Consider the following 15,046-nt stretch of genomic DNA (forward strand, 5'->3'; position numbering starts at 1 on the left):
ACCAAATCTTGAACGATTCTCGGAACAACTTACACCCCCCCCCCCCCCCCCCCCCCCTATAGGCGGCTTGTATAGTGCGTATGCTGCGTGACAAAATGTATCAGTCCTCATGGACACCAAAAAAAGCTCTACGTTCATTGCGCTCGCTTCGGGCAGGCTCACCGAAAGTGGCGAGAAATTGTGACTGTCTTACATTTTCGGCAGGCAGTTCCGTGTATTCCAGAACACGTTTCAAAGCAACGTCGCCCTGTACATTCCAATATATAACTATAAAAATCCCCGTCAGAGCAAAGGGCACCTGAAAAATAACATAAAAATGGATTGTCAAAACAGTAACGGTAAGTGTCTGACCCAGCTAAGGATTTTACTTTGAAGTGAAATTATTATTGCATGTGAACAAATGCAGAGATATGTAAATTCTTGCCCGATTAATCTTTTCGCCTGTTGTAAGTGTTCGTAATTTACTGTTTATATCAGACGTCCAGTTTCTCTAAGTAAGTTATTAATAGATGTAAATAGCATAACACCGAACGCCCATAGAATCCAGACGGGGTTGAAATGGCGCCGCCTAGCATGCAACGTAAAACCTGCGAACAGATGCGATATAAAAGAAAACATCAATGAAGTTTTCGCAAATCGTGCCACTATTGCTTGCGATATTCTATACTTTGAGCTTGGCGCATGATAGCCTTGGATGCTTATGCGCCACTAAATACAACACAACACAAAACTACTTGTGATACGTTGCAGCCAAAGGAGCTATTGCTTACTTGATACTTTTGCATCTTAAAAAGCTATGACAATGGATTTTATAAACAGAAGGAACACATTTTTGATCGCCTAGTGCAATGGCCCAAAAACCTGTCTCTGAACAGGTTTATCTCGCACGCAACGTTTTTGAGCTGGGCAGCGCACCTCTGTACTCTTTATTATAAAATATTACAAGGTCCACGCTTTCCCCTTTTCTTTTTAACTGGGTGTAAAAAATATGTTTTTTTTTTCGCTTTTGGCGCTACCGCGAGTAACAGTGGTTCGCAGCTCTTGTGAACCCCGTCTACAGCTCAGCAAACTGACCCTCCGAAACTTTTTCTTCCACTAAAAGCATCGAAACTACTACTTTGGTTGCTTACCGTCAACGACGAAAGCAAAGACAAGCCAGCGCTTGCTGTGGACGCCGGGTAGCCATGTGAAGGAACCACGACAATGGCAACAGTGAGCAGGATAACGAGAACACCACAGAAGGCAATCAGGAGACGACTCAAGGAGTAGCACAGAACGAATAATTGAAATCCGCGAAGGTAGGCATTCATAAGTCTCCGGAACAGGGCACAGAAGCTTTCTGTGACGCCGTAGCTACGGATCAAGCCCACGCATCCTAGAGTTTCGTTCAAGTGCTGTAGAAGCCTGGACAGCCTCGTGCTCTCGTAGAGACGGCCCAGAACTGTGGCACGCACGCAGTAGCTCTGCAAAAAAAAATGGCATGTAGAAATGAATTAATCAGTAGAGACGGCAGCGAGAACACGAAACAATTTATAATGATTTATTTGAGATGGAATCCTCACCGGTGGCAATATAAAATATTTAATAAGATTTTACAACATTAAGCACTCATGGAAGCATGCTTTCCGTGAGGGTTTGTACGCATTTTACGATATCCGCGCATTTGCAGTTTTAAGTTCTGTACTCATAGTTGATATCTTTCTTTTACCATCGCTTCCTAGCGTGGAATCTTTTCTTGGTGCTACGTCAATATGTTCCAGTGTGACAAGCCCATTTGGTAGTCTTTCTTGTCTTGTTTGTTTTCTATTTTCATACAGATTGGCATAATTCATAGATTTGTTTCCTTTTTTTTCATGCAATACCTAGAAGGCAATACCTAGAAGCAATACCTAGAAGGCATTTAGCAGTGCCGTCAACATAAAGGAAAAACATGTATTTAGTTCAAACAAAAACTTATAGGCGATTTATGCAATTGATGCGTCAGAGTACGGGTCAGCATTAGTGCTCTAGCATTAGCATCAGTGGTAGCGACTGCTCCTCCCGTTCAGACCGTGCGAGCGGCGGCGTGGCCCAGTCCATCAATAATCTTGTGACGCGCGCACCCCTGCTCCACTCTCCCGAATAAATGCAATGATGACGTAAAAATGAAATCGACTGCGCAAGTTAAAAATGATGGCAATATCTTTTCAGAGCTCCCAACAAGTTCTTTGTCGGGAACACGGAACCCGTACGGCCTGTGAAACGTCAATACCATTACTTTGACTAAATATATCTTTCGCGAGAGATCATAGCATCGCCAGTTCTCAGTTGCAAGCGATGGCCTCTGCGCACCAAATGATCTTGTTCAAAACCATAGAGTTTCTTACTGTTACCTAGAGGGAAAGCTGGCAGCCCGTCTATGGGAGTTTGCATGGCGACCCCTCGAGACCACTTCAGCCACCATGGACGCTCAAAGCATCATGGGGCGGTGAGCTACTTGTTGCGGAACTGCAACTTTTGGCCAAAAAATAATAGAAAAATTAAGCTATTTGATAACTACAAACGTCCTAATATTCAATATCTTGTCTAATGATTGCAACAAACGAGCATAAAAGAATTTAAGTGCAAAGTTTGCCCAAAACAAGAGACGACTCGCTCTCCTATTGGCCTAGTAATGAACACTATAAAAAATTATATTTCGTAATTAAAAGGCGCACTTTTAAAAGTTAATATGTTTTCAAAAAAGATGTTGTTGCTTAAATACTATAAGAGGTTTTTTAATGGAATTTCGGAAAAGTGAAACCTTTTATTGGAGTCGTGTGTCGTTGCGTTTTCACTACTAAGGGTTTTGCACACTGCGTTCGCGCGAAAGTCGTCTGCGCACACACGAACAGAGTTTTCGGAATGAAACGTCTTAGTAGTGCCACTCCATGTTTCCGAAAAATTAGGACTGTGCCGCAACAAGTAGCTCACCGCCCCATGATGCTTTGGGCGTCCATGGTGGCTGAAGTGCAGCGCCGCCAGCTTTCCCTCTAGGTAAAAGTAAGAACCTCTATGTTCAAAACAGAGAGTAACACTAAAGCTTACCATGCATAAAACGAGGACCACCCCTGCGACGCATGTGACGCCGAACACAACAGGTGATTGAGATCCAACCACAGCCAGTCTCGCAACGACAGCGAAGATGCTCTGTAAAAGCTGCTTTTGTGCGACAAAAATGCGCACGTCGTTTACTTCCAGGTCTACCGAGAAGCGATTCAGGATCCTCCCACGTGGCGTCGCGTCGAAGAACGATAGCGGACTGCCGGAAAGCCTCGCCAGCATGTCTTCGTGGAGGCGGTGAGAGCTCCTCTTCGATCCTGTGGCCAGTGAGACGCCGGCAGCCAGCCTGCAGAGTGCTGTAGGTGGCAAGGGAGTTATAGACATTTTAAGGCGGAAGCCTTTAATGCCTCATCGTTGTAAGCAGGAGTTGTCGACAGAAATGTCACACTTTTCAATTGGTCGAAATGGTCGTGACGCCACAGTGCGCGAATTTCAAACGGAGCCAATTGTACTTTGGCTGGTAACCATGCAACCAATTAATGGGATCGTATAGTGATGCTCCAAGTAAGTAGAACTAAGCTTAGTTCATTGCTTAATTAACCAATTGGCGTCATTAAAGTTTCTAGTCAGACCAGATAAATAAATAAAATGGATATGGAATTTGGTCGAGATCGGGAATCGAACCAGGGTCGGCGGAGTGCGAGACGAGCGCGGTAACCACTCCGCCGTGCCAGCTTTTTTTTTCTTAATTGCCTGGCTTTGGCTCATGACATTGCACAACAAAAATACGCATAACGCTATATACATACAACACTGTCGTGGTCAGCCAGCACGAGACTGGCTTCGTCAGCTTAAAATTCCCGCAACGTACACAACGGCTCTAGTCTTGAGAGCCACTCGGGAGGCTCCGCAGCAGATTTTTGGATTGCAAGAAACCAGTCCATGCTTTCCCGAAAATAAATTCGGGCCGGTCGTGCGTATTTGTCACAATGGTAGCCTGCCATTCTGGAGCGCCATATACAGTGGAGGCCCAAGAGCATTATGAGATCAAAAGGTGCCCCATCCTCATTATCAGTGCTTAAATAGCGAATTCCGTGCGCGTGGGAATTCCGTGCGCGTCAAGTGGTAGCTCTTTTTTTATGGTCCTTTGTAACACGTCCCAAAAATAAACCCCTTCCCAGCAATGCAAAAAAACATGGTCTATTGTTTCAGGCTGTTTACAAATTAAGCAGTTCGATCCCCGCGGTAAAAAGAAATCCTTTCCCTCTAGAAACTTTTTAACTGGTAACGTCCCGGTGTGTAAATTAAAAAAAAAAAGTCTTTGCTCTTGGTCGCACCTGCATTTTCTTCACCCTTTTTAAAACATCCCATCCCCGGGCCATCACTGTACAAGGCCCTGTACATGGGCTCTGGGAAAACAATATCACAAAGATCATTGTACAACTTTTTCTTTTTACTTTTCCACAAATAATCGGTGGAAAAACGTGCAGAAAGAAACCGAACGCTTGCTACAATCTCGTTGTAGTAACCAAAAGTTCCACCAGAGAGCTCTTCTGTGGATACCACAAACTCCGGCAGCAATCGCCGCAGCTTCACTCGGTGGTTCGGAATGAGTGAGTGAGTGAGTAGAAACTTTATTGATTTCTAAGATTTAGCCTGCGGTGGAGGTCTTCTTCAAGTCTTCTCTTCAAGTCTTGAGGTTGCCTCCTTAGCCTTGGGTGGTCCCCTAGTCCAGGGCTCCACTGAGTCTGGCCACCTCGCTTGCGTGTGTTTTGAGTGCCCTTTGGGCCTCTAGCTCGCAGCTGGTGAGCCGGCTCTCCCATTGCTCCGCACTTGGTGTGTCGTGTTTGTGGAACGATATTTTTCTGTCGCATTCCCATGTTATGTGGTATAGTGTTGGCCTCGCTTCGCACCAAGGGCATGTGGCGCGGTATTGTGTCGGGAACATCTTGCTTAGTATATATAAGTTGGGGAAGGAGCCTGTCTGTAGCTTCCACCATTTTGCGGCTTCTTCCTTGCTTAGCTCTTTGTGTGGTGGGGGGTATTTGTATCTTAGCCCCCTGTATAAACTTAGTGTTTCAGAGTACCCACCCCTAGGCTAGTCCAGAGCTCCTCCGGGGCTTGTGACCCCCCAGCTCGGATAGTAAGCCCTCGAGCTAGTTCGTCCGCCCTTTCGTTGCCCCAGACCCCCGCGTGGCCTGGTATCCAAATTATGTTATGTTTCTCTCTCCTCCCCGAGGGTGTCCCCTCGCTGAGGATCCTGAGTGTTGTTTTGCCTACCCTTTCTTTTGTGTAGTTTCGACACGCTTCTTGTGAGTCTGTTAAGATATTCAAGGGTCTCCCCTTTCTATCCCCCTCCCTCATTGCTAGGGCTATCGCTATCTCCTCCGCCTCTGCTACATTTGATGCCCTGGCCGTGAGGCTCGTTATGTATTCTCCCTGGTGGTTGACGACTACCGCCACCATTTTATTTCCTCGTTCGCCATAGTACGGGGAACCGTCGGTGTATACCGTGCTGTCCCTGCGCCCTATTGTTTTTTCATAGTATTCTGCCCTGGCTCTCCTCCTGCTGGCATGGAGGTTTGGGTCCATGTTGCGGGGGATGGGTTGTACGCTTATGTTTCTTAGTGCGTCTGGTATGTTTGCCCTGTTGTTGTGATGGTTCTCCGTCTCCCGACCCAACCTAGTCAGAAGCGCTCGTCCGGTTCTTGTGTCGCTGAGTCTTTGAAGTTGTGCCTTTATTTGGCATTCACTCAGCTCTTCAAAAGTGTTGTTTAGCCCTAGTTGCATTAGCTTCTCGTTGGACGTGTTCCTTGGTAGATGTCAGGCTATCTTGTACGCTTTGCGAAGGATAGCTTCTGCTTGCTCTCTTTCAGCTTTGATGGTTACGTGGTGTGGTAGTGAGTATGTTATTCGACTGACTATGATGCTGTTCACCAGTCTGATTGTGTCTTCTTCCTTCATGCCATGCCTTTTGCTGGCTACTCTATTTACCATTCGGCCTACTTGCTCCGCCGCTTTGCGTAGCAGGCTGAGTGTGTGGCTGCATTTCCTGCTACCTTGCAGCCACATACCGAGTATTCTTATCATTCTTTGTTCCGGTATGTTCTGCCCTTCTAGTTTCACCTCGAGGTTAGCCTCTGTAGGGTGCCTTCCTACTCTGAGAAGTTCGGACTTTTCGGTGGAACACCTTAGTCCCCTCTTCTTCATGTATCCTTCAATGCAGGTGGCTGCCGCTTGTAGACTTTCTTCTTTGCTTCCTAGCGAGCCTTCGCTGGTCCATATGGTGATGTCATCCGCATACATTGCGTGTCTGATTCCGTAATTGTATCTGGCTGAGCTCTTTGGCTAGGATGATCATTGATATGTTGAAGAGCACTGGTGATATCACTGAGCCTTGTGGAGTTCCCCTGCATGGTGTTTGAAAGACCTCGCTTCATAGGTCTCCCAAACCCACCGTTGCAGTTCTGTTTGTGAGGAAGCTTCTCACGTAGTCGTGTGTTTTCTTTTCGCAGTTGGTGGCGTTGATGCCTTCCATGATTGCTGCGTGGGATACGTTGTCGAAGGCCCCTTTGATGTCCACGGCCATGACTACGTTTTCCCCTTTGCTTGGCATTGTTTTTAGTACTTCTTCTTTGAGCTGAAGCAGCACGTCTTGGGTCGATAGATGTTCCCTGAAGCCGAACATGGTGTTGGGGTACCATCCTCCGTCTTCTAGGTGTCTTTGTATTCTTTTAGGGATGATTCTTTCGAAAAGCTTGCCCAGACACGATGTTAGCGAGATAGGTCTGATATTTTCTATCTGCAGTTTTTTGCCTGGTTTGGGTATCATAACGACTTCCGCGTGTTTCCACTCTTTCGGAACCGTTCCCTCTTCCCAGAGTTTGTTTAAGTATTTTGTGAGCTGTTCTACCGCTTCATCGCTGAGATTTCTTATCAACGAGTTCTGGATCTTGTCCGCCCCCGCTGCCGTGTTCTTTGTCGTTGCCCTTATGGCTTGAATAACTTCTTCTCTTGTTATCGGTTTGTCCATGTCCTGGTTTTCTTTCCCTTGGTATTCTCCTTGGTAGGCTTTCACCTGTTCTTTTCCGTAGCATTTCTCTTTTACTGCTTGGATTAGCTGCTCCTCCGTCCCTTCGTATTGGTGGATCAGTCTTTGTATCGATTTGTGACTTTCTGCTTTGTTCTTCGATGGGTCCATGAGCTTCCTTAGTATTTGCCACGTTCTGGCCGTGCCTAGGGTGCCATTCAGTGTTGTGCTGAATTGTTGCCATCCCTGTCTAGCCAGTTGTGTTGCGTATTCTTCCGCTCGCTTGGTGATTTCTGCTATCTTCTTTTTTAGTTTCCTGTTAAGCTTCTGTTTCTTCCAGCGTTTGGTTAGGCTTTTCCTTGCCTCCCATAGGCCGAGGAGTCGTTTGTCTACCTCTGGTGCCTGTTCTGTGCGGTTAACTTCTTTGGTATATGTATCTCTTACTTGTTTAAGTTGATGGCTCCATTCTTCTAAAGACGTGATGTCGCCTTTGATGCTTTTGCAGTGGGTGCGGAAAGCGTCCCAGTCTGTCAGTCTTGCCTTGCCTATTTTCCTTCTGATGCTTTCGGCTTCAATGGCCACTCTGATTATAAAGTGGTCGCTGCCTAGGTTCTCCTGTGTGTTTTCCCACTCTGCTTGTTTAGCTCCTCTGACAAAGGTTAGGTCGGGACACGTGTCTACGCTTACGCTGTTGCCTTGCCTTGTGGGTTGGCTCTCATCCGTAAGTAGCTCGCAGCCTGTGTTTTCTGCGGCTGTACATATGCTCCGCCCTTTTATGTCCTCTTTTTTGCTGCCCCATTGCGGGCTTTTCGCGTTGAAGTCTCCTGCTATAACTAGGGTGTTCTGCCCTGCAAGTTTCATTGCCTCCGCGAAAAGCTTGATGAAGTCTCCCCTGTTTTTAGGTGGGCTATATATGTTTATAACAAATGTGCTTTTGCTTTCCTTTTCCTTTTGGGAATTATTTCAGTTATCACGTGTTCTAGGTGTGTGTCTGCTATTTCCCCATGATTTATTGCTGTTATTTTGTAGCTAATGAGTGTTGCTGTTTTCCCTTTTTCCTGGCATGAGTAGCCTCTTAGGGATGGGGTACAGTTTGTTTCTTGTAATAAGATTAGGTCTGGTGGGGTTCCCCTAGTGCTAATGAATTGCTGCAGGAGCTCCTGCTTGCGCCTGCAGCCCCTGCAGTTCCATTGCCAAATCTCTAGTTGTTGTCCTCCTGCCATGTTGCTGTGTTGCAGCTACTATTGTTCCCTTGGGTTTCTGTACTGAACCTCCGCTCATTAAAGAGGCGGTCTCTGGCGTCGTTTAGTGTTCTCTGTGTTGTTTGATTTTTAACGTAATTACGGAAGCTCTGTTCTTGCAAAGCTATCTTCTGGCTTAGTTGTTGCATTTGTTGCTGCATTTGTTGTTGCATTTGCAGCATGAGTGTTTTTAGGTCTTCCCCTGCCGTGTTGGTCTCCCCCATGTTTTGTGGGTTCTCTATAGTTTGTGGTGGTGGTGTTGGCGTTCTCACTGGTGAGAAACCTGTTCTCCGTATCTCCTGTAGTTCTGCGATTAAGTCGCTGATCTGCTTTCTTAGCTGCCTATTCTCCTTTCTTATGTTGTTGATTTCTGCTCTTAGGCTTTCGTTTTCTGCCTTGGTGTCTGTTGTGTTGTTTTCCTCGTGCGGAGCAAAAAGTATTTTGGAAGAGCCGCCTCCCCAGCTTACCTTAACTCCGCCGCTTTTCTTCTGCTGCGTTTGCTGCTGGCTGGCCGTGGTCTGGCTCGCCTCGCCTCGTCCCCGGCTCTGGCTCCGGTCCCGGCTGCGGCTGTTGCTGCGTCCCCTGGACTCGCTTCGGTAGTCAGGTTGTTTCTCCTGGTCCTCGTTCCGGAACCAGCGTGGTCGTCGTCCTACATTTCTGCCTTGGCTGCGGCCGCGTTGCTGCTGACCCCAAGCTCGTAGCTCTCCGAATGATTTTAGTCGCTGTGTGCATTCCCTTGCTCCTGTGACGTGGGAGCCCTTGCACACGAGGCACTTCGGTACGCATTGGTGTTGCGTCTCCGGATTTGCTTGGCCGCATTGCCTGCACGCCTTGCTTTCCGGGTTTGGGCATACATCTGCTCGATGCCCTTGCTGGTAGCAGTTGTAGCATATCTGCCTCGTTGGTCTGTATGGGTGCCACCACATCTCTCCCCCGTAGAGCAGGACTTGCTTGGGAAGGATTGGGCCGCTGAAGGTAATGACTGCTGTGCTGGATCTCCCTAGCATTCGTGCCGCCAAAATCTTCACTCCGTGCGTTCTTGTCCTTAGGTTGGCCTTTAATTCTTCTTCTGGGGTTCCCGGGTCTACCCCGTGGATGACTCCCCGTAGCGTTCCCTCCGGCGCCGCCACGTGTGCCGTGACTTGGTAGCTTCTTCCACCGAAGTTGAGCTGCGCTATGTTTCTGACTTGTTTGGCTGTCTCTTCCTTATTCGTGCTGACGATTATGATGTTCGAGCCGTTGCGCAGTCGGATTATAAGGTCTTCTGCCTTGCATCCATGCCCGGTGGCTGCAACCACCGCTCGCGCCACTTGGTGTGTTTGCAGCTCTCGCACTGCTAGTCCCTTTGGCCTCAGGATCACCTTTAAATCTTCTTTCGGTAGGGGAGGGAGTCTCCTCTTCGGCGCTCCTTCCCTCTCGCCTTGCTTGGTTGTGCTTTGTTTGTCGCCTGTGCTTTTCCCTCCGCTTGAGGGGCTCGGATCCCCCGTCACGTGGCCTGCCGTCTCTTTGGTCTTCCTCCATTCTTTCTTGGGTCTCCATAATTCGGTTTGCCAAAAATTCACGTCTGGCATGGATGTCTTGCGTCTGGGCCATCTTTCCGCTGCCTCCGTCGCCTGCCGAGGTCGAGGAGTCCGCGGAAGTCGCCGCCCGTGAAGCCTAGTCGCTAGGCCTAGCGTTAGCTTAGCTCATTCGTCCACGTGGTTGATCTTCAAGGCCGGATAAATCCAAAAATATTGGGCCCATCGGTTTGAAAATGGTGTCCTCGTGGTCCGCTTCTCTTCCTGCGTCGCCTCCAACCAAAATTTTGGCAGTTCCGCTGAGTTGACCGGGCCAAAAAGCCCAAAAACTGCGGAGCCCATGTGGCGCACGTCCGCTCGTAGTGGTAGAGGAACGCACCTCTCGTTCGGAATGAACAAAGGCGCGTCTAGTGAATACGGTGTCTTCGTTCACTGCCATCTTTCACCCTTCCCTCAAGGTGAGATTCAGGTGTCCACCGAGATATGCGATACCGATACATTATCTTTCCTCGAAAACTAATTTACCGACAAGCAAGACGTACAGCCGAACGGGCGATGGCGTTCTCTGGACTCCCTGGCAGCGTTGCAAGGCGCTATCGCGTTCTACACTCGTAGAGGCGAAGCTTAACATCTTAACCACACATCAGTGACACAAGCAGCAACACCGCGCTTAAGGCTTTCGTTTCTACGCGCTTTAGGTCAACAAAGCGCCCCCCTGAATTTTTTTCTTAATTATTGCAGAGTTATTGCGATGAGTATGAAAGAATGCGGGAACGTGTTTCACTTGCCTTTTTTTTCTGGTGTATAATTTCTGAAGAGGAGGTGACGGATCGAACTACTTCTCAACGAGAGAGGCAGAAACGATGGGAGCATGAGCTGAACGAAGTAACTTAGGCACATGCTGTTTGGCTAGTTCATTTCACGTGACTTTTCACACTGACACCTTTAGTTACTCATTTCTCTAGCAAGCGATAAGGGAATGGCATATGTCACCCAAGAATGTTGTAAATCTGAATCTCTGAGCAGTTTTCTTTCTAGACTTTCATAATTGTTTATTTGAACCATTACACACTGACATTACACGAACCAATTGTTATTAGATTTTATTTTTCATACTGATATTGTGTTATATAATATTACACCATGTGTTTTTTTTTCTGGCCCATAATTTCTTCTAAGAAGGGGAGGTGACGGATCGAACCACTTCTCAATGAGAGAGACAGAAACGATGGGAGCAAGAGCTGGACGAAGTAGCTGAGGCATATGCTGTCTGGCTAGTTCATTTCACGTGACTTTTCACGCTGACACCTTTAGTTATTAATTTCTCCCGCAAGGGATAAGGCAATGGAATATGTTAACCAAGCATGTTGTAAATCTGAATCTCTGAGCAGTTTTCTTTCAATATTTCAAAATTGTTCATTTGAACCATTGCACACTTTCATTACATGTACCAATTGTTGTGAAATTTTATTTTTCATATTGATATCGTATTATATAATATTACACCATGTGTTTTTTTTCGCAGGGGCCTATTGATCTTCTGATATTTGCATTACTGATGTGTGTGAACGTACTTTTTGGTGATATTTTTTCTTTTTGTTTTTGACATGTCTAGTCCCATCATATTGCAACCAAATCTTGCAACAGCCTTGATAGAGGCTAGCAGTATGTTCGGGAAAGAAAAAAAACCCCCGGCACTCGGTGCTGTCACACAAATAACGATGAAATTGACATGGTTTGGTCGCATGCGCTGAAAATTTTTTTACTGATGTAGAGACTAGGCATGGAGTCCTGTTGCGCGCTTAGTGCAAAGGCCAGCGGGGGTGAACTCACTGCATAGTGCTCATTTTGTGCGATGTATACCTGACATTTTGGTGTTCCCGGTAATAGTTAATAGGATTCCTCTTTTATTAACGCGTTCTGAACGAAAATAATCCCAAACTTAATCGTTCTATAATCATAGGACGTCAAGTAAGAAACGAAATTATATATTGGGATGTTATACCGTCTAATATCCAGGAAAGAACACAAACCCTGTCTCTTCAAAACCTACCTTACTAAATGCATTTTGATTTTTTGTGGCTGAAGAAAGCTCACAGTGGAGAGCAAGACAAAGTACAGTATTTGCAAGGGGGCATGAGCACCTACCATGAGAACCGTAGTGACCAAACTGAAAAAAAAATGAAATCGGGAAAAGGCAACAAAGTTTTGAATACCTGTGTGGTCTCGAAAAGCAGAATTAGGGAGTTGATGTGTCCTCAAAAAAGAGAAAAATGACGGATGAATTAGCTTGGTTAGGCAGGATGAGAATAAGGTGTGCTTGCACTGCGGTTTTCATTCTTTCATGGGTCATTATCTACCTTACATTCATATATCCCTATTAGTCATAATACCACTCCCGGCGCAGTGGTGCAGCGGTTAAGCGATGCGCCAATGCCCTACGTTGGCAGGTGCTGCGATGAGTGGGGCTTGTGAACCCCAGTTTGCTCTTCCCGGGCACCCTCTAGCGACCAATCATTAATTTAAATGCCGCCTGCCATGGTGGACAGTTTGCGGTGACGTCACAAAGTTATGTTACCTAGTAGGCCCACTTGTTACCCTGGCGGGTGGTACCCAGCCACTCAGCTTTTCAAGATCGCAGAGGGACCGGACAAATCAGCGATATCGGCGTGGGGGGACTGCAGTGGTAGCGCGCTAAATATCTTCAGAGATGCAGCTTATGGGGATGGTTTGCTGGCTAGGTCATATGACCTTGTGACGTCATCATGACCGGCCCACAGAAGGACCGCACAGGCAATGGCTAAGCGGCTCAGCGAAAAGTCTAGCGCTAACGCACTAAAATAAATGAGAATCTAACAGCCCTGCGCAACGCTACACCCTGACCTACAACATTTGTCCAAATATGCAGCCCAATGGGTCTCTCCCAGAGCTCTGCAGCATGGTTTTGCATCCTCAGCGACAACTGTAATCTCTCGAAAACAAGAGAAACTCTCATCTTCGACCTCCAAGTTTATGAGTAGCGAATGTGCTCGAGTGTTTCGCTACACCTATTAGAAGCAAAGCCCTTGGGCTGCATATTTTTGACAAGGGCTCCACATTCATGGCTTCGAAAGCCACTTGTGGTTTCTCACTGCTGATTACGTTTTTTTTTCTTTCTTTTCGCTCGTATCCTTACCGTGTCCAGAAATTAGATTTAAAAATTTATTCACACACTGGGCGCAATTGTACGCTTCTTTGAATAAAATACTCCCCACATAACTCTACTCGAAATCTATAGCCCTGCTGATTATCTAGACTTAATAGGCAATTTTCTTGGCAAACTTAGCTTCCACGCATACTCTCCAGCAGGGTCCTTTCTGGGTGTGCACTGCGCTGTAGAGTAGGGCAAAGCTGTTCGAAAGAAATATTCAGTCCTCCAATGTATGAGTTATAAAGGCTAGCCGGCTCGCGAGTGATGATCTTAATGATGACGCCGTGTATATTGCTGCGAATTTTTGTAGCGTTTGTTCATTAATTCTTCAAAGCTGCCGGCACACCGCTTTATGGCTTTTTTTGTGATGCGAGACGCGACCAAACTTATCTCGATTGATCGCATCCAGACAGAAGCGATTCTACGTTGTTCTAGAATATTCCAGTAACTTTGCACGCCGTATCCCTAGCGTTCGCTATCAGCTTTAAATTGAGCACAGTATAGAACGGCGGGCATTCAGTTCGACAACCGCCGAGCACGCTTGTTGCTACGCTGACGCCGAGTGATTCAGTCCATTCAGAGCGTATGTCAGCCGAAGTAAAAGGTTTTGTTTTGAAGCCCTCTTTGCTGTGATCCTGCACGCCTTACTGCCGTCCACCACTACATGAAAATATCCACAAAATATCCTATTGTTTTTATATATTCGTGTATATCCTATCCGCGTATACCCGACTGTGTTTGTTTATACTATTTATAAGTTATTGGAAGGTTACAATGAGGGCTGTATGGTGTGAGAAATGTGTGAGCATGGGATTGCGGATCTTGTCGCGCAGCGCGTTTGCGGGAAGTTTCCCGAGGACGTTGTTCCTTTGCTCCCCACCCCCCTCCTCCACACACGCATTTGTTAACGGGCTCGGGGAACTCGCATACATGCAGCGTTACGGCACTGCGCAGCCATGGCTTTCCGACAACACGACTGATGTCATACGTCATCCCTTTCAGTTCTACCGCTGCTACGTCGAACGCAGACGCACAGCTGGTAGTCAGCTGTGGCGCCGCTTGATCTCGCTAAACAGAGAGACCGACCAATAGATGGATAAATAGATAGATGGACAGACAGACAGAAATTAGATAGATAAAATGAGAGACATTAAATAGACAAACAGATGGGTGATAGAAGACAGTCGGACGGATGGGCAGTACTATTGGCATTCCCTTTGAATCGATGAGTGGATGAAAGCGGCTGTTTATTTCAAACTTCCGTTTACTTTTATTCCTAATCTGGCTGTTCGTTCTTTGTCACTGTAGATGAGCAAGCAACGCCAATAGCTGCCTTCCCTTCTCTATCCCCATCCGGGAAAGGGAATGAGTAGAGGATGGCATGTGCATGGACTGCATGGACGCCTCCGACATGTATGTGAAACCTTGGGAACGGAACTGATACTACTATCACTGTGAAAAAAATAGAGTGACAATGTGTAGGGTGACAATGCGTCGACGTTACCAATATTGGAAGAGTATATTCTTACATGCTCACCATCTCCGAGGCAGAAAGCAGCCAACCAGCGAACCATGACCCTACTCGCATGGTGTGCGTCCTCCGCTTGGTTGATCCTGAGTGCTGCCCATGTTTTGACGCAGATCAACTGGCAGGCAAGAAGCCCTGCGCTGGCTGCGAAACATACGACGGCGAGTACCGCGAAGACTCCCGAGTACTTGAAATACGCCATGGTGACGTCGATGAGACCCTGGACAGAATGGCTGCGGTTACTAGAATAGGAAGTTGGGCAGGTTAGAATTTCTTCCACGCGCGAGCACTGTAATCGAAGCCAAGCTCTGCAAAGGGAAACGGGATATGTAGTTCAATAAACATTAATCTATTTCACTGGTATGCAAGTATCCCATTTCGCTGGTCAAAACGCAGCCAAAACCAGTCCATTTCACTGGTATGCAAGTACCACATTCGCTTGTCAAAACATAGCCAAAGCCAGCAGAAGAATCAACACAAAATGTGAATTAAACCATTTGGTCCAGGTCAGACGGTACA

At 46.8% G+C, this 15,046-nt stretch overlaps 1 protein-coding gene across 1 annotated transcript in view; it reads right to left on the reverse strand.

Annotated features, from left to right (window-relative positions):
- The window catches only part of LOC149360713 (multidrug resistance protein mrp-7-like), a 90,099-nt gene that overhangs the window by 20,434 nt on the left and 54,619 nt on the right, over positions 1 to 15,046 (reverse strand). Inside the window, exons 19-22 of the mRNA XM_089567899.1 lie at positions 14,537 to 14,747; positions 3,067 to 3,377; positions 1,131 to 1,463; positions 194 to 298 (exon numbers count right to left, since the gene is read on the reverse strand). Of these exons, the coding sequence (XP_089424025.1) occupies positions 194 to 298; positions 1,131 to 1,463; positions 3,067 to 3,377; positions 14,537 to 14,747 (960 nt within the window). The remainder of the gene's footprint in view (positions 1 to 193; positions 299 to 1,130; positions 1,464 to 3,066; positions 3,378 to 14,536; positions 14,748 to 15,046) is intronic.

Source organism: Amblyomma mixtum, chromosome 2, assembly GCF_055824585.1.
Source record: "Amblyomma mixtum isolate Tamu chromosome 2, ASM5582458v1, whole genome shotgun sequence".
Classification (NCBI taxonomy): domain Eukaryota; kingdom Metazoa; phylum Arthropoda; class Arachnida; order Ixodida; family Ixodidae; genus Amblyomma; species Amblyomma mixtum.